Below are 27508 nucleotides of genomic sequence, written 5' to 3' on the forward strand. Positions count from 1 at the left end.
TTTTTCAACTTTTTATTTAGAAAATTTATTTAAAAAGTATATATACATAAGTCCCAAGATATAAAGTTCTAAACATAGATTTAAAAAGAGCAAACTGGAAAAAATATAAATATTTCCTGTTCCTATTTATATCTTTTGTGCATTTATTGTCTTTTCTAAGGTTGGCATTTTTCTTTATTTTGCAATTTGATCCATACTTACAGTAAAACAAAATCTAAATATTATAGAAAGGTATAAAGCAAAAAGTAAAAATTCCCTTCACTCCATCTTCTCCTCAGATATTGGTGAATCTCCTCCCAAACTTTCAACCACATAGATGCATTTTCGTTTTCAAACCAGAAAGCCATTAACACTAACTCTTTAAAGGCTGCAGCTGAATTGGCGAGATGAAGAATTATGTAGATTAAGGCTGCTGTCTCCCTATAGAATTTTTTGAGGGATTCCACCTTTTTTTAAAGCACATCCTTCCTGTTCCACACACTGAATCTGCCTGGTTTGTCTCAACTTGCTTTTAACTATTAGGCCCGTTTGGCAGAGGCAATATACATTTTTAAAAATTTAAGATGTTTAAAATGCCATTAGGCTTTAGCACCTGGAATTTGAGGCAGAAAGGTATGAGGCAGGCAACCTTTCTTGCCATAATCCCAGTTTTGACAAGCCTCAAACACTATGTACAATATTTAAGACACAAATTCATTAGGTATGGTCTCAGGACAGCTTGCTCTTATTTAATACTTGTGTGCTTGTGGTTTTGCACAATGGATGGGTATTAGAGTTTGCCTTGGATACTTGGCATTGATTAGACGGTTCTGAAATTTGGTTATGCTTAGTCAAAAAATTCTGTTTATTGTTCTTCAGCAAGAATAGATGTAACCACTTTAAAAATAGTTACACTGTTTTCCAGATTAGGTAAATATTTCAATTAGGAGAGTACATATTTTTATTTTTATTTTCAGTTTTTGAGATGGAGTCTCTCACTCTGTCGCCCAGACTGAAGTGCAGTGGTGTAATCTCAGCTCACTGCAACCTCTGCCTCCCAGGTTCAAGTGATTCTCCTGCCTCAGCCTCCTGAGTAGCTGGGATTACAGGCAAATGCCACCATGCCCGGCTAATTTTTGTATTTTTAGTAGAGACGGGGTTTCACCATGTTGGCCAGGCTGGTCTCAAACTCCTGACCTCAAAAGATCCGCCCACCTCGGCCTGCCAAAGTGCTGGGATTACAGGCGTGAGCCACTGCAACCGGCCAGAGTACATATTTTAAAATTGGGAATAAGGATAGCTCTTGTTTTAGAACATGCACTTTAGTGAACTGAACCTTGGACTGATGGTTACAAGGAGTATGTAATGAGCTTTCAGGCTATGAGTCCTAAATCCCGACCCTGTCCTAAAACAGAGAGGAAATTTCCAAAGTCTTTATCTTAGCAATGATACCCACTGAAATAGAAAAGTGGTGGAGTGAGGAATGGATGCTTGCCTTTGTTCTTGGCCTATTATTAGTGAATCCCAAGATAGCAGGCTTCCTGAAGATTGTTGTAGAGGTTTTCAGTGTTTTCAAGGATCCCCTTTTCAGCTTAAAAATAATGAACGCCCTTCACCTGACTACAGTTATCTTTCACCTATTCAATATAGAGATAATGAATGATGCCTATAGCATACCTTCATCTATGTTAGTAACTGTATTGTCTTTGATGGGTATACAACTCAGATAGATTTGGAATTACTAACTTAAGGCACAATTTCTCCTTAATGTTGTCTCAGGCTTTGGCAAAATTTAGTTTAAAGGATATGAGTAGTGCTTTAAAACATATTCCCTCCACAGTCTCCATGCCACCTTTAATAACAGAGTCATTCTCTTCTTCCTTAAATATCCTTATCAGACCTTCTAAAAGGAAGCTGTTGTTAATGAAAGCCAAAAGCAGCTTGTAAGAGGAGAAATTATGCAGTGATGGGGGGCGGGGGGAAAACCCTGAACAAATATTTTCTCTTCATAATTGGAAGTGGAAGAGAAAAAGTGAACAGGGGATAGAAATAAACCAATAAAATATGTAAACCAATAAATATGTAAACAGTTTTGCAGAGGCTGATTTATATTTTAGCAAGCCTCTCTATCGGCTATGATCCCCAAGTTTTCTTTTTAGAGAAACTATGATGCTGATAATAGCAGTTTTTACACAAAAGATATTAATATTCAATGATATTTGGTAATGCTTGTTCAAATACAGGTTGAACATTCCTCATACAAAAATCTAAAATCTGAAATACTCCAAAATCCAAAACTTTTTGAGTGCTGACACCACCACATGGGTCACTAAGATAGTGACACCTTTGCTTTCTGACAGTTCAATGTATACAAACTTTGTTTCATGCACAAATTATTAAAAATATTATATAAAATTACTTTCAGGGTATGTGAACAAGGTATATATGAAATATAATTGAATTTTGTGTTTAGACTTGGATCTCATCCCCAAGATATCTCATTATGTCTATGCAAATATCCCCAAATCTGAAAAAATCTGGAACCTGAAACACTCCTGGTCCTAAGCATTTCAGATAAGGGATACTCAACCAGTACTGCTATATCCACCTACATATATAAAGCCACTGGGAGAACTAGTCCACTTGGTGCAGTCTTCTGTACTGTCCTTCACAGCTTAGATTCAATCTTTCCTTAAAGATGTAGCCGGGATACACAGGAGTGTGAATCTGGGCTGACTCAAAGTTCTTCTCTTGAAGGCTTTTTCCTGTGGCACTGGCAGATGGCTGTGCTATCTTCTGGCTGAGGAATAAGTTCCATTCCATCACGTACTTTGGGTTTGCTGGACTGGCGCTCGGCATATTTCTGTAATGTGGGTTTAAAGGGAACTGAAAGGTTAGTTCACACTGCATTCTGTTGAATCCCCCACCCACTCCCATCCGCAGTGACGCCATCTTTTCTAGTTGCTGTGTGTCTTCAGACTAAAACCAAAGGTCTGGTTTATTCCAGTCCTAAAGTTACATTTTAACTTTAGGTATCACAGGTACTAGTGATAATTCATAATCTAGCAAGAAACCCCAATCCACAATTTTATGTGTTGGTTGGAAGCCTCTACAAAAGGGATGCCAAGCCAGACGTCCCTACCTGAAACAAACAGCAGCTCTCAGCATTTATCTTCCACTTGTTAATGAATAATTAACTTTGTTGAATACTCAAGCCAGCAAACAAACAAGATAACCATCTGAAAAGTTGGCAGTCACACATCCTTTCCTTTAGGCCTATAGTCACACACATTTTTGAATGGCAACAGGTCTGTGGAATGTTCCTCCACTGTGGCCCTGAGTGAAATATTTCTATAAATTAAGTTGGTTTTTTTTTTTTTTTTTTGAGACACGGTCTTACTCTGTCACCGAGGCTGGAGTGCAGTGGCGTGATCCTGGCTCACTGCAGCCTCCAACATCCTAGGCTCAAGTGATCCTTACACCTCAGTCTCCTAAGTAGCTGGGACTACAGGCGTGTACCACCATGCCCAGCTAATTTTTTTCATTTTTTGTAGAGATGGGGTTTCACCATGTTGCACAGCCTGGTCTTCAACTCCTGGACTCAAGCAATCTGCCTACCTCAGCCTCCCAAAGTGCTGGGACTACAGGCATGAGCCACCCTGCCCAGACATAAATTGGATATTTCAGTTCAATGATTCCATGTCCCTTTCTCTGTATATTCCTGGTACTGGACCAAATGCAACAAAATGTTGACACAGTAGATGAGCCTAATTAATATTTTAGAGAGAGAAATTCCTAACATTAAAATTGAAACTATTTGGGAGGCTGAGGCTGGAGAATCACTTGAGGAACCAGGGAAACATGGCCAGAGCTTGTTTCTAAAAAAAATAAATAAATTAGCTGAGTGTGGTGGTATAGTCCCAGCTACCAGTGGGACGCTGAGGTGGGAGGGGGGAAGAATCGCTTGATCCTAGGAGGTTGAGGCTGCAGTAAGCTGTGATCATGCCACTGCACTCCAGCCTAGGTGACCGAGTAAGAAATACATATATATACATTTTTTAGATGCATTTTGCTCTTGTTGCCCAGGCTGGAGTGCAGTGGTGCAATCTAGGCTCACTGCAACCTCCGCCTCCCAGGTTCAAGCGATTCTCCTGCCTCAGCCTCCTGAGTAGTTGAGATTACAGGCATGTGTCACCATACCTGGCTAATTTTGTATTTTTAGTAGAGACGGGGTTTCACCATGATGGCCAGGCTGGTCTCGAACTCCTGACCTCAGGTGATCCACCCTCCTCGACCTCCCAAAGTGCTGGGATTACAGGTGTGAGCCACTGCACCTGGCCAAGAAATTGTTAAAAAAACTGTTTAACAATTAAAGCTAGACCAACAGAGGGGACAGACCAATTTAAGGGAAGGAAGGGCTGCTTCTAGTAAATAGTGTAACTTATCATTTTTATTTTTCTATGAAAATGAAAATATGAGAGGGTAGTATCCACAAGCATCTAGCGAAATTTACTTTTACTATGCCTACAGAAAAATAAATTTAGGTTAAAAACAAGACAATAATTTCCTTTTCTTATCCTTCTTGTCTAGATTTTTCTGAGTAAAACTCAAGGTAGTTACTCAAAAGATCACTCCTCGGATTCCCAATAAACATTGTAGTTCAGGATTCAGCCCTAAGGTGTTAGAACTGTTATACATATTTTTCATTAGTTTGTTTGCTATAGCAAGCTAAATATTTGCATTCTGCCTTGTACTATGAAAGGCATGAATCCTAAGTATCAAGGAGAATAAGGAGGCGACATTTTGAGTAAAAAGGGATGTTAATGATCTCCAGTCCAACTGTCTTGTTTTCCAGATAAGGAAAAATGTTTTTCTCTGAGGTTCCAGAACACCTACACTAGGAATTCAATAAAGCATTTAATAAAAGAGAGCACTGAGAAGATGGGAGGAGCTGCTAATCTATATTTGTGAGAGCTCCCAGCATCATTTTACATAATATGGAATAAAGATGAAAATATGGAGGCCACGACTGGGCATGGTGGCTCACACCTGTATCCCAGCACTTCAGGAGGCCAAGGCAAGGCAGATCACCTGAGGCCAGGAGTTCAAGACCAGCCTGGCCAACATGGCGAAACTGTTTCTACTAAAAATACAAAAATTAGCTGGGCATGGTGGCACGTACCTGTAATCCCAGCTACTTGGGAGTCTGAGGCAGAATTGCTTGAACCTGGAAGGCAGAGGCTGCAGTGAGCTGAGATTGAGACACTGCACTCCAGCCTGTGCGACAGAGTGAGACTTCATCTCAAAAAAAACAAACAAAAAACAAAAAAAAGGGGGCCACCAAATGAAGACTTAGCACTATCTTTCCCTAGGCAAGTGCCTTGGCTTAGCCAGCAGTCCATAGGCTGACTGTGAGCCCTTCAGGAAGCCAGGCAGGAAGTGTACAGGCCAACCGGGTAGTCTGAGGACACCTGACCCAGCAGTGTGGACAGACACTCTGAACTGACCTGCAGTACTTGGTAATAGTAGCAGTAAAGCCTGTGTGGCTGTAGTAGGTCCCTAGCCATCAACTGTCCTTCTTTTGCAATCTTCTTGGCTGCTTCATCATTTTCCTGAAAGGTTAAAAAAAATAAAAATGAATGAAAATTACTACCGTGACCCACAAAGAGAGGGTTAAGTGTGAGGTGGGACAGATGTGGGGTTGAAAGTGAACAGCATGGGAAAGACAGAACATAATGGAATTATAACTTAAGAATGAGGCTACAGGGGCCGGGCACGGTGGCTCACATCTGTAATCCCAGTACTCTGGGGACCCAAAGCTAGAAGATCACTTAAGGTCAAGAGTTCCAGATCAGTCTGGCCAACATGGTGAAACCCCATCTCTACTAAAAATACAAAAATTAGCTGGGTGTGGTGGCAGGTACTTGTAATCCCAGCTACTCAGGAGGCTGAGGCACGAAATTCCTTGAACCCGGGAGGCAGAGGTTGCAGTGAGTGGAGATCGTGCCACTGAATTTCAGCCTGGGCGACGGAGTGAAACTCTGTCTCAAAAATAAATAAATAAATAAATAAATAAATAAACTAATAAATAAATAAAAGAATGAGGCTACAGGAAGAGACAGAGTATTTTCCTAGACATCTCTGTTAAAGAGGAATGATCACATGTTTGGCCCCTCTTCCACAGTACTAGGAAAGCACTCCTTCTGCCCACAGTGCAACAACCCACATGCAGCCCCTATTGTGGCCATCTTGGTACTTCCTGGCCACGCAGGAAGTACTCTTCAGCTTCCTCATCTGTCCCACCAGCCTATTTCCTCTCTGCATGACAGGAGAATGAACCCGTTTTCACGTTATAACATCTTTTAAAAGCTCCATGCAAATACGCAGTCAGAGCCAAAAAGTTGTGTTATAAAATGGTAGCTATAAAAGACTGTATTGCTTTTGTAACCGAAAAATTCAGTCATTAGTACCCATAGGCTGTTCATTCAGTACCAGAAATAGTCAGCGTTCCTAATTATACTTTTGGAAAACAGTTAATCTTCTACAACGCTGCCCGCAGGTAAGCCATTTGCAAGCAACTGAGGCTCTTATGAAGGGTCACAAAAGTGATTCTGCCTCAGGCGCCCAATTATTTCTATAACCATATACTGTTTCTTAGAATCTTAGCATAAAGTCTCATAATGGAAGGGTACATTTTTATAGTTTTATAATAAAACGCAACAGCTTTTTAATACTTTTCCTTTTAAAAAAGGAATTCCTATTTTATAGGAAACGTGATTCTTGCATTGTATAACATGCATTCATTAAGAATTTGTGCCTTTTTTCTAACTGGGGATAAGAAAAGAGTACTGTAATTGCCTAAAATATTTTCTTGTTCATAAAGCACCTTAACTCTGGTCTTTCAGTCAGTAATTTGCATTTTGTATGTTCTTGTTTGTATGTGTAAACATAGCATTTAGAAAATCTGTATTTTATATAAGGCTGGACTTCAAATCTTCTGAAAATCTTCAAAAATGTTGATAGAGGGTATGCGAAATGATTCTGATGCTGATTCTTTAGATATTTCAAGGGAACAGCAATTTCAGAAAATAATATTTCTTTTCATTCCATTATGTCAAATCAAATTGTGTTGTGATGGAACTCATCTAACTAACACTGATGAATTTGTTATTGCTTAAAGAAATAAAAATTGCTGGAAGCATACCTTAGCCCATTTAACTTTCTCTAATAAATCACTCAGATTTCTTTTAATTGGAACATAATGCTTCCAAGGTTCTAGTGCCATGTAGAAATGTTCATAATATGGCGAGTCCTGCTTTAAAACCAGACTGTCGCCCAGCATGAGATATGGATATCTGTAAGCAGCCACGGTCCCATCCACATTTACTTGATACTTATACTGGAAGATGAAAAACAAACATAAACAAACTTTCAGTAGTCATTTGCTTCACTTCTGCTCCTCATCAACACTGTAATACCAACTACAGAGGAATTATTTTCCATTTTCCAACTTTTTTGTGTTTAAAAGTTTTATTTTATAACTTACATCTTCTCTTTGTATAAAAATCACAAGCAGCCTTTCTCAGATTAATTTTAAGAAATATATTGTTTAAAGGTAAGGTGCTAAATTTTTGGAAATAGGAGTGAAGACCTATTTCAATCATGTCTCTGTAATATGGAATCCAGATTTCTGTAAACAGGTAGGAAAACTATTTTCTTTTTAAGTTTTAATTAATTTTTTTTTTTTTTTTTTTTGAGACAGTGTATTGCTCTGTCACCCAGGCTGGAGTGTAGCGGCGTGATCTTGGCTCACTGCAACCTCCACCTCCTGGGTTCATACAATTCTGGTGCCTCAGCCTCCTGAGTAGCTGGGATTACAGGCACCCACCACTGCAGCCAGCTAACTTTTTCCTGTTTTTAGTAGAGACAGGGTTTCCCCATGTTGGCCAGGCTGGTCTCAAACTCCTGACCTCAGGTGATCCGCCCGCCTCAGCCTCCCAAAGTGCTGGGATTACAGGTGTGAACCACTACGCCCAGCCAGGAAAACTATTTTCAAAATTCTTAAAGCTTAATACTGATGACAATGAACACTTTCATTTATTCATTATTTCATTTGTTCCTTATACGCAGTCTATGAAACAGGCAGGCATTGTCTCTATTTTACAGTTTTAGAGCTGAGGAGATAGAAACCTGGAGACATTTAAGGACTTGGGCAATGCTGGCAACACAGTAGGTAAGCTGTCTGCATATTTGTTGGGTTAATATACTTTGTTTTCCATTTCAAATGTAGTTTTCGTAGGCATTAAACCTCATTCAATTAGAATAATCTGAAGCAGGTATTATTAACCCCTTCTTTTTGTTTTTATAAATGAGAAAACTGGTATTCAGAGAAATGTATAAACCTCATTCTCTGAGTCCAAATCCCCTGTTCTACTCATTATATCACTCTGGGATGAAGAAGACACACTCCCAGATTTGGTAAATAATTTTTTCTTAAATAATTGGTACAAGGGAGTTTTTGAGCCCATCAGGTTTTGTCACATTGTTCACATCTCTCCTCTGGGCCTCGTGATAATGCTCTGAAGGAGTAGGCAGGCATCACATGGGTTTAAAGACCAAAGCACCAAGACAGGAAGGTCCCATAGTTGGTGGCAGAGGCAGGATTAGAAGCAGGCCTTGAACCCTAATCCCAACTCCCACTTTACGTATATGGAATTTATGCTTTTTCTATTTATAAAAGACATTTGAGATCACTTTATGTAAAAGGTATTTATATTCCCAGTTTATGAAAGCAAATACAAAAAAAAAGAAAGAAAAACGAGACATAAATACACCAAAATCCCAGGTTAATCCTTGTACTATATTTTGAGAATTAAGTACAGTTCTGAGCTATTTGGTAAACTTAACAACGAAAGAAGGAAACCACAGTGAGTTTTGTAATTCCTGATATCTAATAAGAAAGTGTGAACATGTGTGTCAGTTCACAAGCCAGGAGAAATTTGCTGAAGCCCACCTATTTTGGTAGACTTTTAATACAATTTTATCACTTCATATCCATAGAAGAAGACTCAAATGCATACCTTAAAGAAATCAAAGAAACCCATCAACTTGGCTTTTCCAAGCTCCTTTTCTTTCTCTTGGAAAAAGAAATATCCTGTAATTCCTGCATCTAGTAGCTGAGGATTTTCTTTGGACAGCTGTACCAACTGGAGCCTCTCCTCTCGGCTGTCTCTACCTCTGAAGAAAGCTCTTTCTGTTTTATTGATCCAGGAAGGCCCTACGAGTTTGAAGCCATAAAAAAATTAGGATTATGAATTTGACATTTTAATATGGTAAGCATAATCCTCTTTAATCTACCATTGTCATTTAAGATGCTAAAGCTCTTTTGTCATCAACTCATCTTCTAAAGTAGATGCTATTTCAACAAAAATATGGGATTGAGTCTCAATTTGCCAGAAGTACTTTCAAGTTTAGAGTTTAAAAAAAACAGTCTTTTTATTTGCTGTATTATATAAAAGAATGCTCTAATTTCATCTATTTGTCTGCTAGTGAAAGCTCACACAAGTATTGGTGTATTCTGTTGTATAATACTAGGAAATACCTGAAATAATGTTGGACCATGTTCAAAGCAAAAAGAGATTCAGTGACTTGGTCCACTCACCAAGGCATTAGCTTCTTCCATTTTCTGTGTTTCACAATAAAACGTGAGCTAGGCCTTTGTTCTTACAAAGGGTGACCAGAAAAAACTATATAACTGAGGAACATCCACAAATCTTTAATCCCTAGGTTGGTCAGAATTTTGAATACAAGACTTTTTCTAATATGCTACTGAATGCAAACATATATGTATAACCCACTCTGTCTCTAAGCTTTTTCTTCATTAATTAGCCTTGCATTTCCCTGAATACCTGTATTTCCCTGAATAGAGAGGAGATCATTTGTAACACCCCGCATGGCTTCAAGCATGGAGTGGGTGATGTCATACGTTGGAAGGACAACATCTCTTGAATCCAGAGAGCCACACCATGAAATGACAGGTATGGGGCTGGGGGTTCCATTGACTTTTCGATGCTCCAAGGGCCAATCTCCAAGATTAACATAAAATTCTAAATCTGGGAGAAGGACCTAAATAAACATATAAACAAACATCAGTGCTGGGAAGATCTCAGTCTTTGGTACTAAGTACAACAGTTCTTTGGTTTTCTTACATATTTTTGACAGGGCTAACCATTCAAAAACAGAGAAGAGAGACGAATGCCTGTCATTGACAGGATGCCTGTGAATTTGTCACCTGTGAGGATCCTACATGACAAATTCACTTAACCAGGAGTCAGCTACATCTGTCCAGAGGTGCATGTAAAATTCAATGTTTGAGGCTGGGCGTGGTGGCTCACACCTGTAATCCCAGCACTTTGGGAGGTCGAGGCGGGTGGATCATCGGGAGTTCGAGACCAGTCTGGCCAACATGGTGAAACCCTGTCTCTACTAAACTTACAAAAATTAGCTGGGCTGGTGGCAGGCACCTGTAATCCCAGCTACTCAGGAGGCTGAGGCAGGAGAATCGCTTGAACCTGGGAGGCAGAGGTTGCAGCGAGCCAAGATCGCGCCACTGCACTCCAGCCTGGGCGACAGAGCAAGGCTCTGTCTCCAAAAAAATAGAAAAAGAAATAAAATAAAATAAAATGTAGTGTTAGAGAAGTGAAAATTGTGTGGAGAGGTAAGAATGAGTAGCTTCGATAACCCTCTGCCAGCTGCCTAAGCAAGAGAATTTACAAAGTTAGAACCAAACCCTTGTTTTCCTTCACTGTCCCCGTCTTTACCTCATGTGCCCTTGCCTCTGGAACCTGCCAGTCCATTTCCATCTCCACGGTCAATGTCTCAGTTTAGGCCCTCATCATTTCTTGCCTAGATTGTTGCAATAACTTCCTTACTAGGTGTTCTGATTCTGGGCTCTCCATACTGTAATCTGCTCTCCACAAGGCTGCTCAGATTTCCAAAACTAAAATTAATTCCAAAACTAAAATTTCTAAAATAACTTTGTTAATGTCACTACCAAGCTTAACAGAACCTTAAGCCTATGGCACAAGATCTCAACTCTCTGGCTGGCATTCAAGGCCTCACAATCTTGTCCCAGCTTGGCTATAAGCCTCATCTTTCATCTGCCCACCTACCAGGAAACGTTAGGCTACTCTCTGAAAATGCCATCCACCTCAACATGTAATTCCCTTCACTTGGAATGTTTTACTTATTTAACTTGGCAGTCTTCTTTCTCATCCTTCAAGCCCAGATCTAACATCACCTCTTCTATGACTCACCTTTCTCAGGCACTTAAACCCTAGGTACTTACTTTTCTTGAGGCCTATCATCATATTGGGATATAATTATTTGTTTGTATTCACATCCCACCCCCACTTCCAAACAACAAAAACAAATCCCACTAGAGTGGGCTACTCAGAGACTAGGACTGAGTCTCATTTATCTTAGATTTATTTCTTCCCCAGCCACTGGGCAAAGAACAAAAGGAAAGGGCAAGAGATGTGAATATTCACCCTCTTGCTTCCCTGTCATTATTATTATTATTATTATTTTGAGACAGTGTTTCACTCTGCCACCCAGGCTGGAGTGCAGTGGCGTTATCTTGGCTCACCACAACCTCTGCCTCTCAGGTTCAAGTGATTCTCGTGCCTCAGCCTCCCAAGTAGCTGAGACTACAGGCGCGCACCACCACACCCGGCTAATTTTTGTATTTTTAGTAGAAATGGGGTTTCACCATATTGGCCAGGCTGGTCTCAAACTCCTGACCTCAAATGATTCATCTGCCTCGGCCTCCCAGAGTGCTAGGATGACAGGTGTGAGCCACCATGCCCAGCCTCCCTGCTATTATTTATAAACTCATTAATAAACTCCACATTGGAAGTGTTCACTGTGGAGTAGCGTTTCTCAAGCTCATATTATTGACATTTGGGGCTGGATGATTCTTTGCTATGGGGTTGGGGGGTGCTATCCTTTGCATTGTAGGATGCTTACCCACTAGATGATAATAGCAACTCCTGAGTTGTGACAACCAAAAATGTCTCTAGACATTGGCAAATGTCCTCTGAGGGGCAAAATCATCCCTGGTTGAAATCTACTGCTATGAAGCCAGCAACATGGATTAAAGAGGCAAGAATACAGGGCACAGTTGACTAGTTGTAGCCCGGGAAGAGAACACTACCTTTAGGAGCAGATGCCCATCATATGCTTGTATCCTCACATTGTGGGCTGGTGGTGGAGGGGTTGGGGACTGCTATTTAAAGTAAGAACTGACTGCAGCCACACAGTCAGCATACTTGGGGAATTGTATAACATATCAGGAAAACAGTGGTTTTTTTGGTTTATAAAACTCCCTTGGCCAGCCGCAGTGGCTCATGCCCAGCACTTTGGGAGGCCAAGGCGGGTGGATACGAGGTCAGGAGTTTGAGACCAGCCTGACCAACATGGTGAAACCCCTTCTCTACTAAAAATACAAAAATTAGCCAGGCGTGGCGTGTGCCTATAATCCCAGCTACTCAGAAGGCTGAGGCAAGAGAATCGCTTGAACCCAGGAGGCAGAGGTTGCAGTGAGCCGAGATCGTGCCACTGCACTCCAGCCAGGGCGGCAGAGTGAGACTCCATCTCAAAGCAAACAAACAAACAAACAAACAAAAAACTCCCTTTATGGTCTCTCTGAATAAGAAAGATAAATATTGCCTACCTTCATCCTTCACCCTGTGTGATCAGAAACAAGAACAAAAGGTGGTTTAAGTTGCTCTGCTTAAGAGGAATTTAGAGTTCTGCAAATGTGGAAAGAGAGGCTGAATAGTGAGATAAGGGGGTGCTATTGGGGGATGTGGAGAGCCTGAAAAACAGGAGGCCTAACCACATTAGTGAGAGGCTAAGACCTTAAGGTCAAGGACAGCCCTGAGAAATTCCCAGAGGCAAGCATGACTGAGAGTCTGATTAGTGCAGAAATGTCTATTTTTAAATATCAGGGTTTTTGTTTGTTTGTTTTTTAGTATGCACTGGTGAAAAAAAAAAACCAACCTGTTTCTGGTAGCCCAAGCTTTGACAAAATGTTCCATGCACACTATCTTCTAGGTATGCTTAGGGTAAAACAAGGAAAATGTGTTCTAAGTTCAAGTCATTTTGAGGTGAAGAGAAGAAAACAGCTGCAGAAGGTGAAATCTAAGCAGGAGTAGTATTCAGCAGGAACAGAGAACTTAAAGCGACCTCTTGACATGGTTGTGCATGCCTATAGTCCCAGCTAGGACCAAGGCTGAGACAGGAGGATGGCTTGAGCCCAAGAATTTGAGACCAGCCTGCTCAACACAGCAAGACCCCATCCCTATTTAAAAATAAATAAATAAATAAATAAATAAGAGACTGCTCCATTTGGATACTGTAAATATAGACTATTAAAAAAAAGAATAAGAAGTAACCTTGTTATAAATCTCTGGAAGCACAAAGAAAGTTTGGGAGTGTCCTGTATGGCATACCTACCTGGGATGGGGGCTCAGCCACTTTATTTTATTTTATTTTATTTATTTATTTATTTATTTGAGATGGAGTCTCGCTCTGTCACCCAGGTTGGAGTGCAGTGGCGCAATCTTGGCCCACTGCAGCCTCCACCTCCCGGGTTCAAGCGATTCTCCTACCTCAGCCTCCTGAGTAGTTGCGATTACAGGTGCCCACCACCATGCCCAGCTAATTTTTGTATTTTTAGTAGAGATGGGGTTTTGCCATGTTGGCCAGGCTGGTCTTGAATTCCTGACCTCAGGTGATCCACCCACCTCAGCCTCCCAAAGTGCTATGATTGCAGGTATGAGCCACCATGCCTGGCCTCAAGCCACTTAATTTTAAATCTTACAGGAAAGTAATATCCACAAAGATGGAGAACATGATAAACACTCAGGTTGCAAATATCTTAGATGCCCATTTCTCAGCCTGAAATCTGTTTCATCCTTTGTTATTATAATTCTAAACATTTAAATGTTATACCTAAATAATTAAACTGTATTATCAATTCATTCATTCTCCTACCTTTCTTGTCAATGATAACAAAATCTCATCAGAGAACATCTTGAAGTCTGTGTATTTCCCTAAAGATCTCCGGTAAATATGGTTATTGAGAATCGTGTAATGAACAATGGCACCTCTCTCATCCCCAAACCTTTTGGGGACTTCATTTAGCATTTGCTGGAGATTGATGCTGGGAAAGGAAGCAAAATCTTTTGTGATCTGTGGTTCCCTGGTTGGACAAGAAAGAGTTTTCTGCCAGGCCTGAGGATCTTCCGGACACTCACAGTACTCGTGGTACACTGGTCCTAGGGAAGGAAAACATGAAAAAGGCCGTACTCCATTAGCAAGCACCACAACACAGGGAGTCACTTCTGTCTCTGCTTCTTGGTGAATTCTAAGATTATCCAGAGATAATCTGCCCTAGTCAAATCAGTGGTGTAAGTGATTATGTTAGAGTCCTACACTTTTACTTTCCTTTTCACACCACCTTGGATAAACAGTTTAGTATATGTCCTCTCCCAATCTAACCTACTCTCGGTCACTTAGCTGATAAATTCATCTCTAGTAAGGTAAAAATGGCTGGCAAACATAAAACAACTTACCTTTTAGCAAGGAGAAAAAGAATGTATTAATTTTTAGACATTATGTAAACCAAAAATAAAATTCTAAGCCTCCTAGACCGTCCAAATGGATCGCTCCTTTTGGCCAAGGGCATTCCAAAGTTAATCTGAAAAACTAGTTCAGCCATGAAGGAAAGGGGAACCAGGCATGCCTTATTATACCCTCCTCCCTTTTGGAATTCAGGCCCAGTTGACCAGCATTAACATCAACACAAACTTTGTTGAACTGACTCTTTAAGTCTGATAAGAAACATTTGCAATCTCTTCTCTGTCGCCTGCTACCTGGAAGCCTCATCTGCATGATAAAATCTTGGTTTCCACAAACTCTTATCATAAACCCAGACATTCCTTTCTATTGATTCTAAGTCTTCAGACAATAACTTAATTCTTTCAACCAACTGCCAATCAGAAAACCTCTGAATCTACCTATGACCTGGAAGCTACCCCCAACCCCTCCCAACCACCCCCACCCCTTCCAGTTGTCCCTCCTTTCCAGACCAAACCAATGTAAATCTTATATGTATTGATTAATGTCTTATGTCTTCCTAAAATGTATAAAACCAAGTTGTAGCCTGACCACCTTGAGCACAGGTTCTCAGGATGTCCTGAGGGTTGTGTCATGGGCCATTGGTCATTGAGTCTGAGAGATGGGGGAACAATAAGGTAAGCCATACAATTCCTACAGCCTACTGCTTAAGGGAGCTTCAAGGCTGTAGTGCAGGGAGGGGGACTGTAGGCAAAAACAGGTAGTCTCACTGAATTGAATATTTGGCTCAGAATAAAGCTCTTCAAATATTTTAGAGTTGGACTCTTTTCTTTCTTTCTTTCTTTCTTTCTTTTTTTTTTTTTTTTTGGAGGCAGAGTCGCCCAGGCTGCAGTGTAGTGGCATGATCTCGGCTCACTGCAACCTCCACCTCCCGGGCTCAAGTGATTCTCCTGCCTCAGCCTCCCGAGTAACTGGGATTACAGGTGCGCACCACCATGTTCGGCTAATTTTTGTATTTTTAGTAGAGACGGGGTTTCACCATGTTGGCCAGGCTGGTCTCAAACTTCTGACCTCAGGTGATCCACCTGCCTCGGCCTCCCAAAGTGCTGGGATTACAGGCGTGAGCCACCATGCCTGGCCATAAGTTTGACTCTTTTCATTGACAACAAGTGACAGGGACTGATGTACCATCCCACCTGAAACAACCAGAAAACACTCCCACAAAACATATGAAACAATAGTTTTTTGTTGTTTTTGTTGTTGTTTTTTTGAGATGGAGTCTCACTGTGTTGCCTAGGCTGGAGTGCAGTGGTGTGATCTCAGCTCACTGCAACCTCCGCCTCCTGGGTTCAAGTGATTCTCCTGCCTCAGCCTCCTGAATAGCTAGGATTACAGGTACTCACCACCACGCCCAACTAATTTTTTGTATTTTTAGTAGAGATGGAGTTTTGCCATATTGGCCAGGTTGGTCTCGAACTCCTGACTTCAAGTGATCCACCTGCCTCGGCCTCCCAAAGTGCTGGGATTACAGGCGTGAGTCGCCGCACCTGGCCTTAAACAATAGTTTTTAAGGCACTAGGTATTAGGCAATGAAGGACAGTGAGTCTGAGAGATGGGGAACAAATAAGGGAAGCCCTACAATTCCTACAGCCTACTGCTTAAGGGAGCTTTGAGGTTGTAGTACAGGGAGGGGGACTGTAGGCAAAGCCAGGCAGCCTCACTGAGTTGAGGAGACAGAGCTGACAGTCCAGGGAGACCAAGGCAGCTCTAGACTTTGTAGGACAGAGTATCTAAAAAGGAAGCACTGCACAGAGAGAACGTTAGAGATCTGTAGAAGGTCCTCTTCACATATTGAGCAGAGCATATGATCAGTGCATTTTGGATGAGTTCTTCCCCTGTACTGATTCTAAAAATAATACAGTTTAACTATTTAGGTATAACATTTAAATATTTAGAATGATAATGACAAAGGATGAAAACAGATTTCAGGCAGAGAAATGGACATCTAAGATATTTGCCACCTGAGTGTTCATATGTTCTTGGGGAAGACAGGGGAAGAACCCATCCAAAATGACCAGAGAGAACAGTACTTACCAGTGGGTACCAGCCAGATTGGAAAGCCTCCTAATTCATAGGGCTTGGGTAAAGTATGCAGAAGGGTCTTACCTCAGTAGCGGGGAATAATTAGCCCTAGACTAAACATGGCTCTAGTCCCACCTAACAAACTGTAAAAGCAAAACTTGGAAGGATTAAACTATTTCCCAGTAATTTAACTGCACCCCAGAAAAGAGCTCAAGAAGATGAAAAAGCATCAAGAGGTGAAAACTACACTGTATAGGATTGACAACAGATTGTACATTGCAGAAGAAAAGAGAATTTAGAGACAGTAATAGAAACTATACAAAATGAAACAAAGAGAAAAAAGAATTTAAAAAATGAAAAGAGTATCGATGAACCATAGGATAGTTTCAAGCCCAATATATGGGTAATTAGTATACTTGAAGGTAAGGTGGAATGGAACAGAAAACATATTTGAAGCAATAATGGCCACAATTTTTCTAAATTTGAAGCAATAATGGCCATAATTTTTCTAAATTTGATGAAATTTAAATCACTTGGATGATTTAAATTCCAAGAAGTTCCACAAATCCAAAACACAGGAAACATTAAGGAAACTGCACCAAGGCACATAATAATCAAACTTCTCAAAAGAACTGATAAAGAGAAAACCTTAAAAGCAACACAGATGAACAAAGATAAGGAAAATGCTAGATTTATTGTTAGAAGCAATGCAAGTGAGAAGACAGTGGAACCGCATCTTTAAAGTATCAAAAGAAAAAAAACCCATCAAACTATAACTAGAGACAATGTCTTTTAAAAACCAGGGCAAACTAGGCCGGGCATGGTGGCTCATGCCTGTAATCCCAGCACTTTGGGGAGCTGAGGCAGGAGGATCACTTGAGCGCAGGAGTTTGAGATCAGCCTAGGTAACATAACAAGACCCTGTAGAAACAAAAAAATGTTTTGTAGAAACAAAAAAATATTTTTTTAATTAGCTGGGCATGGTGGTGTGTGCCTGCAGTCCTAGCTACTTGAGAGGCTGAGACGGGAGGTTTGCTTTAAACCAGCAGTTTTTGTTTCTGTTTTATTTTGTTTTGAGACAGGGGGTCTCACTCTGTCCCCCAGGCCAGAGTGCAGTGGCACGATCACAGCTTACCGCAGCCTCAACCTCCCTGGGCTCAGGCGATCCTCTTACATCACCTCCCTGAGTAGCTGGGACTACAGGTATGTGCCACCACACCCAGCTAACTTTTTGTAGAGACAGGTTTTTGCCATGTTGCCCAGCCTGGTCTTGAATTCCTGGGCTCAAGCGATCACCTGGCCTCGGCCTCCCTAAGTGCTGGGATTATAGGTGTGAGCCACTGCACATGGCCTAGCCCAGCAGTTTGAGGTTGCAGTGAGCTTTTTTTTTAGATGGAGTCTCGCTCTGTCACCCAGGCCAGAGTACAGTGATGTGATCTTGGCGCACTGCAACCTCCACCTCCCGGGTTCAAGCAATTCTCCAGCCTCAGCGTCCCGAGTAGCTGGGACTTCAGGCTTGCGCCACCACCATGCCTGGCTAATTTTTGTATTTTTAGTAGAGACGGGTTTCACCATGTTGCCCAGGCTGGTCTTGAATGACTAAGCTCAAGCCATCCACCCGCCTCGGCCTCCCAAAGTGTTGGGATTACAGGTGTGAGCCACCGTGCCCAGCCTGCAGTGAGCTTTGACTGTGCCACTGTACTCCAGCCTGGGCCATAGAGCAAGACCCTGTCTCAAAGTAAACAAAAAACAAATCAAACAAACAAAAGGCAAAATACAGTTTTTTCAGACTTTCAAAAGCTGGAAGAATTCATCACCAGCATTCTCACAGTAAAATAAATATTAATAAAAATCCTTTAGGCAGAAGGCAAATGTTACTAGATGGAAATATGGATCTACACAAAGGAATGAAGAGTTTCGCAAATAGTAAATACACAAGATTTTTTTCTTATCATTTAAATCTCTTTACTTAATTTTCTTTCCCTTAAAATTTAAATTGAGCTCCAGGAGGTATGTATACAATGTTTACTCTACTGCACATGACTTTGAGGTCATCAGGTTTAGGCCATTCTGAAAGGCATGGGACCTACACACAAGGCTGACTCTGGAGTATATAATAATCACTTACCTTTCAAAATATAGGGAGACTGAGCCACATGTTTATCACCATAAAGGACCTCTATCTTCAGCCCTTCATCGACAGTCTCATACATCCTATATCTCATCAAAAATGTTCCATCATTCCTGTCCAAAGGTTTAGGGACATGTATCCGGACCAACTCTTTAGGTGAAAGAGATTTGACTACTACTTTGAATGGTGTTTGACCTAAAAGGAAAAGAAATATAAACAACTCTACCATGTCATGATTATGATTTACAATTATTGGATAAGTGTTATTGGATAACTTAAATATGTTGCTTATTCCTGAAGAATTGGTGGTTAAAAAAAAAAATCATTTCCTTTGGAAGATCTTTGAGGCCAGGAACTATCATGTCTGGTTCATGCATTTTTTTTTTTTTTTCTTTTTGAGACAGGGTCTTGCTCTGTCATCCAGCCAGGAGTGCGGAGGTACAATCCTAGCTCATTACAGCTCCAACCTCCTGGGCTCATGAACCTCCTGCCTCAACCTGCATCAGCTCCATGAGTAGCTGGGACTACAGGAGCGTGCCACGATGCCCAGCTAATTTTTAAAATTTTTTGTAGAGATGGTGGGGGGGTGGGATGGGTTGGAAGGGGTCTTGCTGTGTTGCCCAGGCTGATCTCAAACTCCTGACTTCAAGCAATCCCCACTGCCTCAGCCTCCCAAAGTGTTGGGATTACAGGCTTGAGCCACAGAGCTTGGTCTGGTTCATGTATTCAAACCACAGATCAGACTCAACATTTGAATCATTAGTCATTCAATAAAGATTTACTGCATGAACAAAAGCAAATCATTTTTTAAAAGCAAATAAAAAATAAACTTTTTGCTTATTTGGTCTTTCCTCCTTTGGGTAGGATTAAAGCCCAAATAGTTAAAAATCCATGGACTCTAAGCATGACATATCTCTCTAATAATCGAACTTCCTCCTTGTAAAATACACACAAGCTTTCTTTGTATACCATTTCAGTATCTAATAACCTTCATTTCTGTGAAAATTTCCCCGTTTATTAAGCCCAAATTTCAAGTGGTACTTCTAAGGCCATTTCCTTATGTAGAGAGAGATTACAGCTAGTTACCAGACTCTTGTACAAGCTCACACACATACACACACACACAAACACACACATACACATCTTTGTAAATACTAGAGATTACTTCTGAGTCTGTTTGCTCAGCTTGAAATGAAACAGTTACACTGTAATAATCCATTCCACCTTCAAAGTTTTGTGGGGTTTCTGTTCTAGGTAAATAATACCTATTTAACAAACTTTCCCTTTCCTATTAGCTGACATTTAGGCTTTGAAATGATACTGTTGTGATTAGTGTTATTGTGGCCAGGAATAAACTTTGAAACTTCTTCCTTCAGAGAGCGCAGAGGATATACCATTTAGATCACCATATCAAAGAGAAATGCTAAAAAAGTAATGAATCCTTTGAAATCCACAGTCCTAGCAAACGGAAAATTGTGACCAAAGTTGTTTTTCACTTCACATATTATAAAATTTAGAATATTTAAAATATATCTTTTGAAATTACTAAACAAGTTTGTGAAATTCTTAGTTTCTTAATCTAGTGAGTGTAATATCTACTTTCTTTTGATCTTTAAGGGTTTTTTTTCTTGTGAGTCTGCAGAAATGTTTCTCAGTCTCTTCAATTTAGTAATAACAATGTGGTATCTGACATCTTGCTATTAAATATTAATAATTGAGTATCAAACATATACATTTTAGGATCCTTGAAACAAGTATAATAAAATTACGAAATAAATCTGCTAACCTAAATGAAGTATAATAAACGTGGAAGATGCTATAAAGTGGTAATAATTTAATAGGAAATTATTAGAAATGTTGGCCAGTTACCTGAACTGCACAAATGAAACACATAAATTATTGCTTTGCATTATTTCCCAGATGGTTTCAGAAAGGCAACATGGCGCAGCAGATCGAAATCTGGAGAGGAAAGTCTGGGAATTGGAAAGCCATTTTCATTGCACCCTCCCCAAACTGGAAAAGTACAAAAAGGTTTTCTTATTTCCTGATCAAATGTCTTATTCTCCATATATTATTATTTTAAATAAACAAAACAGATATAAGACAAGAATATTATTGACTATGTGACTTTTGGGAAAGACAGAAAAAAACAACTAGCTTCAAAATGCGTCAATTATTTGTAAATTGAAAGTATTAGACTAAATAATTATGGTTGCTTCCAGTTGTAATGTTTTTTGTTGCTGAAATATCATTTAAAAGTTACATTTCAAAATGTATGTATACAACTATAATATAGCCATTGGAAATATATATTTTAAATGTTCAGTTATTTTTTACAGTAATCTGTCATGCCTGTGTCATTGTTGACATGAAATTAATGTTAGAATCAATGCAAGATAATATTGATCAGGACTGAAATAGAAATAAGAATTCTAACCTCATAAAAGAGAAAATGAGAAGAGTGAAATTTCAAATTGCTTCAAATGGAAGGCATGAAAATTCTCATTAGCTCTGGGTACTAATATAGTGGGATAGAATTGAGGCTCAACGGCCAGGCGTGGTGGCTCACACCTGTAATCCAAGCACAGGTAGGCCAAGGCAGGTGGATCACAAGGTCAGGATTTTGAGACCAGCCTGACCAACATGGTGAAACCCCTTCTCTACTAAAAATACAAAAATTAGCCGGGCATGATGGTGCACACCTGTAATCCCAGCTACTCAGGAGGCTGAGGCAGGAGACTCGCTTGAACCCAGGAGGCGGAGGTTGCAGTGAGCCGAGATCGCGCCGCTGCACTCAAGCCTGGGCAACAAAGCTAGACTCTGTCTCAAAAAAAAAAAAAAAAAAAAAAAAAAGAATTGAGGCTCAGCTTGAGTTTTCTACTCAATAAATTCAAACTTAAGAAAAATAGCTAACTGGATGAGAATGCAGTGACTATGTAGATAAAAGGAGGTTGGCAGCATCAAAGTGTTACATCATTAGAATCAGAAATCTTGAACATGTTTGATTTGGTAAGAAATCAAAAGCATATTTAGAAATTCACTTAGCACTTTTTATGGGTTTGAGACTTTCATATGTATTTTCTATGTCATTTATTTCCTACAAGAAATTTGAGGTAGGTATCTGTCACTCTCATTTTATAGATCAAGAAACCAATGCTCCAAGAAGTAAAGTAACTTGCCCAAGGTCACATACATAATGAGCAGCAGAGCCAATATTTGAATGTAGCTTTGCAGCAGTTACAGTTGGAGGAATACTTCTGGCACTTCGGATACAATGGAGTCATCTCCTCCTCTGTTGTTTAGGAAGCTCATTAAGGCTCTCTACAGCTGCAGCAAAAGTGTTGACCCCACATGGTCAAGGGAAACAAAATCCCAGAAGGCCAAGGTGTTGTACCATGAGGCTAAATGGAAAGCCTCCAAAAATATCTGGCTAGCTGCCAACGACGAACACCCTCCAAGACCTTATTGTAAACTGATGTACGACAATCATATTAAGGATGATTTGATAAAACAGAAAGAGCAATGAAGTAGAAGTTCAAAGGGCTGTTCCTGCCTTGGCTCTGACACATTCGCTGTGGAGCCCACTGGGCAAGGCATTTTAGCTTCACTGAGCCCAGTTTCTTATGTGTAAAGACAGTAATATCTATCCTTCCTACCTTACAAGACTATTTTGGAGGACAAATTAAGCAAGGCATAGTATAAAACACTAAAGTACTACACAACCAGGAGGTAAGATTATTTTATGAAGATATTATTACTGATGAAGGTAGAAGACTGAGTAGAAAATAAGTATTTATATCGTTCCATCTTGACATATTTCAATCATCCCTCCCTCCACCCCTTATTTCTTTTCATCTACAATAGTTACTCAGCATCTCTGGCAAGCATTGTGCTAGAGACTGGGAATATAATAGTATCAACAGGTACTGCCTACATTCATAATTGAAGGAAATGTTCAATTTAAGCAAGAGTTTACTGAAAATAAAGATACAGTTTTTTCCCCCCACCGAAGGACAAAAGACCCTGTAATTTCTGTCTGTGAACCCCAGTTTGAGATGTCCTGCTTTAGATCACTGAAGTTCACAGTACTTTTGTTATCTGGGTACTTGGATATATGCAGCATAATAGTGGCATTCAGATAAATTCTACACTGTCGAATGGGAGTGATAATAAGGGAAACTTTCTAAGTTGTGTACAACAGGCTACAGCTTGACAAGATTTTTCCTCTTTTTCCAATTAGTTCTTTTGTGTGTGTGTGAGAGACGGGGTCTCACTCCATCACCCAGGTTGGAGTGCAGTGGCACAATCTCAGCTCAATGCAAGCTCAGCCTCCCAGGCTCAAGAGATCCTCCCACCTCAGCCTCCCCAGTAGCTGGGACCACAGCTGTGCACTACCACGCCTGGCTGATATTTTGGATTTTTTTGGTAGATGGGTTTTGCCATGTTGCCCAGGCTGGTCTCAAACTTCTGAGTTCAGGCAGTCTACCAGCCTTGGCCTCCCAAAGTACTGAGATTACAAGGCATGAATACCCAGCTATTCAGTTGGTTCTTGAAGAGGGAAAGACTTCAGGACTTGGAAGTGAATGTTGGTGGCAGAAATGTAAGAAACTAGTTGGGTGAGTTTTCAGAACTATAGGGCAGCTTTTTAACTGGAAGCCAGAAATCAAGAGGCCTGAAAGGAAACAAAGGGAATCCAAAGGAATGAAAGTAAGGTTGTCCGAAAAGTCCCATTTTATTTATTTATTTAGAGAAAGGGTCTTGCTATGTTGCCCGGGCTGGAGTGCAGTGGCACAATCATAATGCACTGCAACCTTGAGCTCCTGGGCTCAACTGATCCTTTTGCCTCAGCCTCCCAAGTAGGTAATTTTTAAAATTTTTGTTTGAAGTAGAGATGGAATCTTGCTATGTTGCCCAGGCTGGGAAGTCTTTCTAAGACTAAAAAAGGTAAAAAGAAGAAAAATCACAGATCACAGGGGTAAACCATGCAGAAACATAAATGTAACTTTCCTTCTATTAAGATATTTAATAGAAACTGTTTGTAAACTTTTTCGTTTGTTTAAATATATTTATGTATATATATAATATATGTACATATAAAAATGTATACACAACTTTAAGTCATGTATCATTTGGATTTTAATCGAGAGTCTTTAACATACATCAGAGATTGACAAACTATAGCTAATCCAGCACAGGGCCTGTTTTTGTAAATCCTGGAAGCTAACAATGATTCTTACATTTTTAAAATGGGGATGGGCATGGTGGATTATGCCTGTAGTCCCAGCATTTGGGGAGACTGAGGCAAGAGGATCCCTTGAGCCCAGGAATTTGAGGCTGCAGTAGCTATGACTGTACCACTGCACTCCATCCTGGGTGACAAAGACCCTGTCTCCTAAAAAAAAAAGGGGGCGGGGGGTTGGAGAAAAATCAAAAGAATAATATTCTGTAACTTATGGAAAACTATATGAAATTGAAATTTCAGTGGCCATAAAAAGTTTTATTGTAACATAAACGGGTTTGCTATATGTCCATGGCTACAAAGCAGAGCTGAATAAATGTGAGAGATGATATCACCTACAAAGCCTAAATTATTTACTATCTGGCCCTTTAAAGAAAAAGTATGTGAAACCCTGATATACACACATGCGTTTCTGTCAATAGAGTCAGAATTATTTTACCTGACTGCATATCATGCATATGAAACCAGTTGTCTGAGTATTTAGGGTCTAACTGGTAGACACGTTATCAAAGCAATGACCAAAGACAACTTCAGGAGTGGTGTTCTGAATCAAATGTAGAACACAAGCCACTGAAGTGGTTAAGGGAGAGGCAGATTGTTGCCTCAGCTCAAATTTCTCCAGTGGCTCTCTTTTATCTAGTTATAAAGTCATTTGCTTGGCATTCAAGGCGCTTGAAGACCACAGGCTACAATCAACTAGCCTTTTCTGCTCAGTATCATTAAATTACAGTACTTATTTTCCCGAACACCACGGTTTCCTATGCCTCTGTGCTTTTTGCACATGCCACAGCGTCCACCTATATGCCTGCCCAGCAAACCTTCTCATCCTTCAAGTCTCTGCTCCTGAAATCTTCCTGGATTTCTCCAGTCTCTGGCAGTGCTTCAATGTTGCCACTGCACTCTGTACATACCTTCAATTATCTTGTACAGTGATCAGTTATTTGCATGTCTTTGACCAACAGACTGTAAGTTCCTTAATGGGCAGGCATTGTCTTTTCATCCTTAGATTCCCAGCAGAATTACCAAACACAGAAGTAGACATCAAAGAAGTATTTCTTGAATGAATGAAATTTTAAAAATCATTAAATCTAAAAATGAATTATGTTTGGTTCCTAAATTCTCTGCTTTGCCCAACTGTCAAGACCCCCTTACCCCTTTCCCAAGCTGGGACACACTTCTGGCAGCTATGTTCCCAGCTGGAGTAGCAGGGGCAGAGGCACTGGGTTATTCTAACTGTCTCTTCGCTGATAAAGCAAGGTGCTAATTGGCCAGAGCCCTAAACTTGGACATACATTAGCAAATCCTGACTGACAACAGCGTGAAACCAGCAGGACAAGTTTTAAGAAGTTGCAAAGGTAAGACGTGAAGGACAACGTGGGAGGAGGACCGGGCAGAAAGGGATTCAGGACGAGATCCATCTCACCCTCAGTGGAGGGAAAACCGAATGATTTCTACTGAGTTTCCCTAGTTCCTGTAATCTGCTTTCAAGAACTCAGAACTAAAAAGGAAACAAAAAACGAACACGTAAACCCCTCCTCCTTCCTACGGCTCTGACATTTCCTCTGCGTAGGAGTTGCTCCAAACCCATCAGGCCTAAACCATGTAATCCGACGCGATCCGTGGGCTTGATGACTCACCACTGGAAAGCGCTCCCTGCAGTCCCTCACAGTTCAGACAACTAAGTCCGAGATGGAAGCCAACGTGCGACTCAGGCACACTCCTTGTAACGCCCGGGCCCCGTCCATTCGCAACATCAGTCCCTGCACATTAAATGCGGAAGAGCCCTTCGAGTTCATTCATTCATTCATTCCACAAACTTCCGTGGTGATTTTTGCCCGCTTTGAGTACGGGCGGGAGGAGGGAAGAGGAGCTGACCAGACCCAAAAAGGGGCGACACACGCCGGGGAGGGACGCCACACAGGCCGCGGGCAGACTCCCGGGCGGCGGGGACGCGCGGGGACCCGGCCGCGGGACGAGGGAGGCCGGCGGCTGGACACTACCTGGGGGCGAGCGAGTGAGGTTCTGGCCCTCCGAGTTGACCGCCTGCAGGTAGAAATAGCGGACCGGCAGGACGACGGCCGCCTGCAGCCCGGGCCCCCACACCAGGCTCCGCGGCGCGCTGACCAGCACCTCCGGGGCCCCCGCGGCCACCAGCAGGGCGAGGCGCAGCTGCAGCAGCAGGGCCCGCGGGAGGCGGCGCATGGTCGGCGGGGCACAACTGCGGTCCAGCTCCGCGGCGGCGAGGAGGGGCCGGCAGCGCCGCGGGCCGGGCGGGGACTGGGGCCCACCGCGGGGCGGGTCTTTCGGGCGGGAAAGATTGCGGCGCAGACTCCCTTTCCAGCCCGGTGTCCCGCCCCGGCTCCCTCGGGCGGGAAGGCGAGCCAGTGCCGCAATCACCCACTGCACGCCCTGTAGGGGTCGACGATGGGCGCGCCCCTTCCTCCCCGCAGCCCCATAGGCCCCGTGGAGGAAAGGGGTGGGGAGGTCCGCCCAGAGACCGAAGCTGCGAGTGTGCGCTGGCTGCGATTGCCAAGGCCTCAGGCACGCCTGGCCTCCACCTCCAGTGGTCTTTCCCTTTCTTTTTCTTCCTTCCTTTCCTTCTTTCTTTTCTTTCTCTGTTTTTATACAGACAAGAGGGCTGGCTCTGTCGCCTAGGCTGGAGTGCAATGGCGCGACCACAGCTCACTGCTGCCTGGAACTCCTGGGCTCAGGAGATCCTCCCGCCTCATCCTCCCGAGTAGCTGGGACTGACTATAGGCACACGACACCACGCTGGCTAATTTAATTTATTATTATTATTATTATTATTATTGTTATTATTATTATTATTATTTGTGGAGACGAGGGTCTCCCTATGTTGCCCGGGGTGGTCTTGAACTCCTGGTTTCAAGCAATCCGCCCGCCTCGGCCTCCCAAAGTGCCGGGATTACAGGCGTGAGCCACCGGGTCCGCCGCTCAGGTGTTTTTAAAGGACGTAGACCCGGTGGTGATTGTTGTGGGACGATGAAAGGGTCCCGCCCCAAGATGGATGTAGTTTAGGGAAATACCTTTTCCCAAGGAATGTCTCCGAGGTTACAAGATGAGAGCCAAGGTCACGCCCCCCGCCCTCCCTCACAGCCCTCTGTTCACAGCCGCACCGTTCTCTTGTGGCCTGTTTTGTTGCTTTTCTGCTCAGCAGCCTCCCTCACAGAACTGTGATCCTCCCACCCGACTCCTCCCTTTCCCCCCTTCCTCCCGCACTCCTCTTCTTCCAGCAGGTGTTTACAGAACATCCACAGAGTTTGGGCCAAGCCCAGAGTGAGGAGCTGGGCACTGGGGTGGCAGAAGACCAGGCCTTGCCTTAAGCCCGTGTGTGAGCTTTACCTCAAAGCCGGAAACCTCGTGTTCCTCTGTAATCGAAGTGGGAGAAGGGGTGGTGGTGCGTGGTTGGTCTC

The 27508-nt window shown here is 41.8% G+C and overlaps 1 protein-coding gene across 5 annotated transcripts; it reads right to left on the bottom strand.

Moving 5' to 3' along the window:
* On the bottom strand, positions 1 to 26498 carry POGLUT3 (protein O-glucosyltransferase 3). Of its 5 annotated transcripts, XM_063671403.1 has the most exons (10): positions 26075 to 26465; positions 25712 to 25834; positions 18833 to 19030; positions 14038 to 14321; positions 9888 to 10104; positions 9060 to 9256; positions 7184 to 7378; positions 5487 to 5591; positions 4180 to 4313; positions 2727 to 2842 (listed from the first exon to the last, which is right to left on the bottom strand). In XM_063671403.1, exons 1-9 carry the CDS (start codon positions 26274 to 26276, stop codon positions 4215 to 4217), a joined length of 1620 nt encoding a protein of 539 aa, XP_063527473.1. In that variant the 5' UTR covers positions 26277 to 26465; the 3' UTR covers positions 2727 to 2842; positions 4180 to 4214. The 5 variants fall into 5 exon arrangements, with proteins under 5 accessions (XP_063527472.1, XP_054296264.1, XP_063527474.1 ...); XM_063671402.1 differs by lacking the exon at positions 4180 to 4313 and having other exon boundaries at positions 1 to 2842; positions 26075 to 26462; XM_054440289.2 differs by lacking the exons at positions 4180 to 4313; positions 25712 to 25834 and having other exon boundaries at positions 1 to 2842; positions 26075 to 26498.
* Between the last annotated feature and the right edge of the window lie 1010 nt (positions 26499 to 27508).

This window comes from Pongo pygmaeus, chromosome 9 (genome assembly GCF_028885625.2).
Source record: "Pongo pygmaeus isolate AG05252 chromosome 9, NHGRI_mPonPyg2-v2.0_pri, whole genome shotgun sequence".
NCBI classification, from domain to species: Eukaryota; Metazoa; Chordata; class Mammalia; order Primates; family Hominidae; genus Pongo; species Pongo pygmaeus.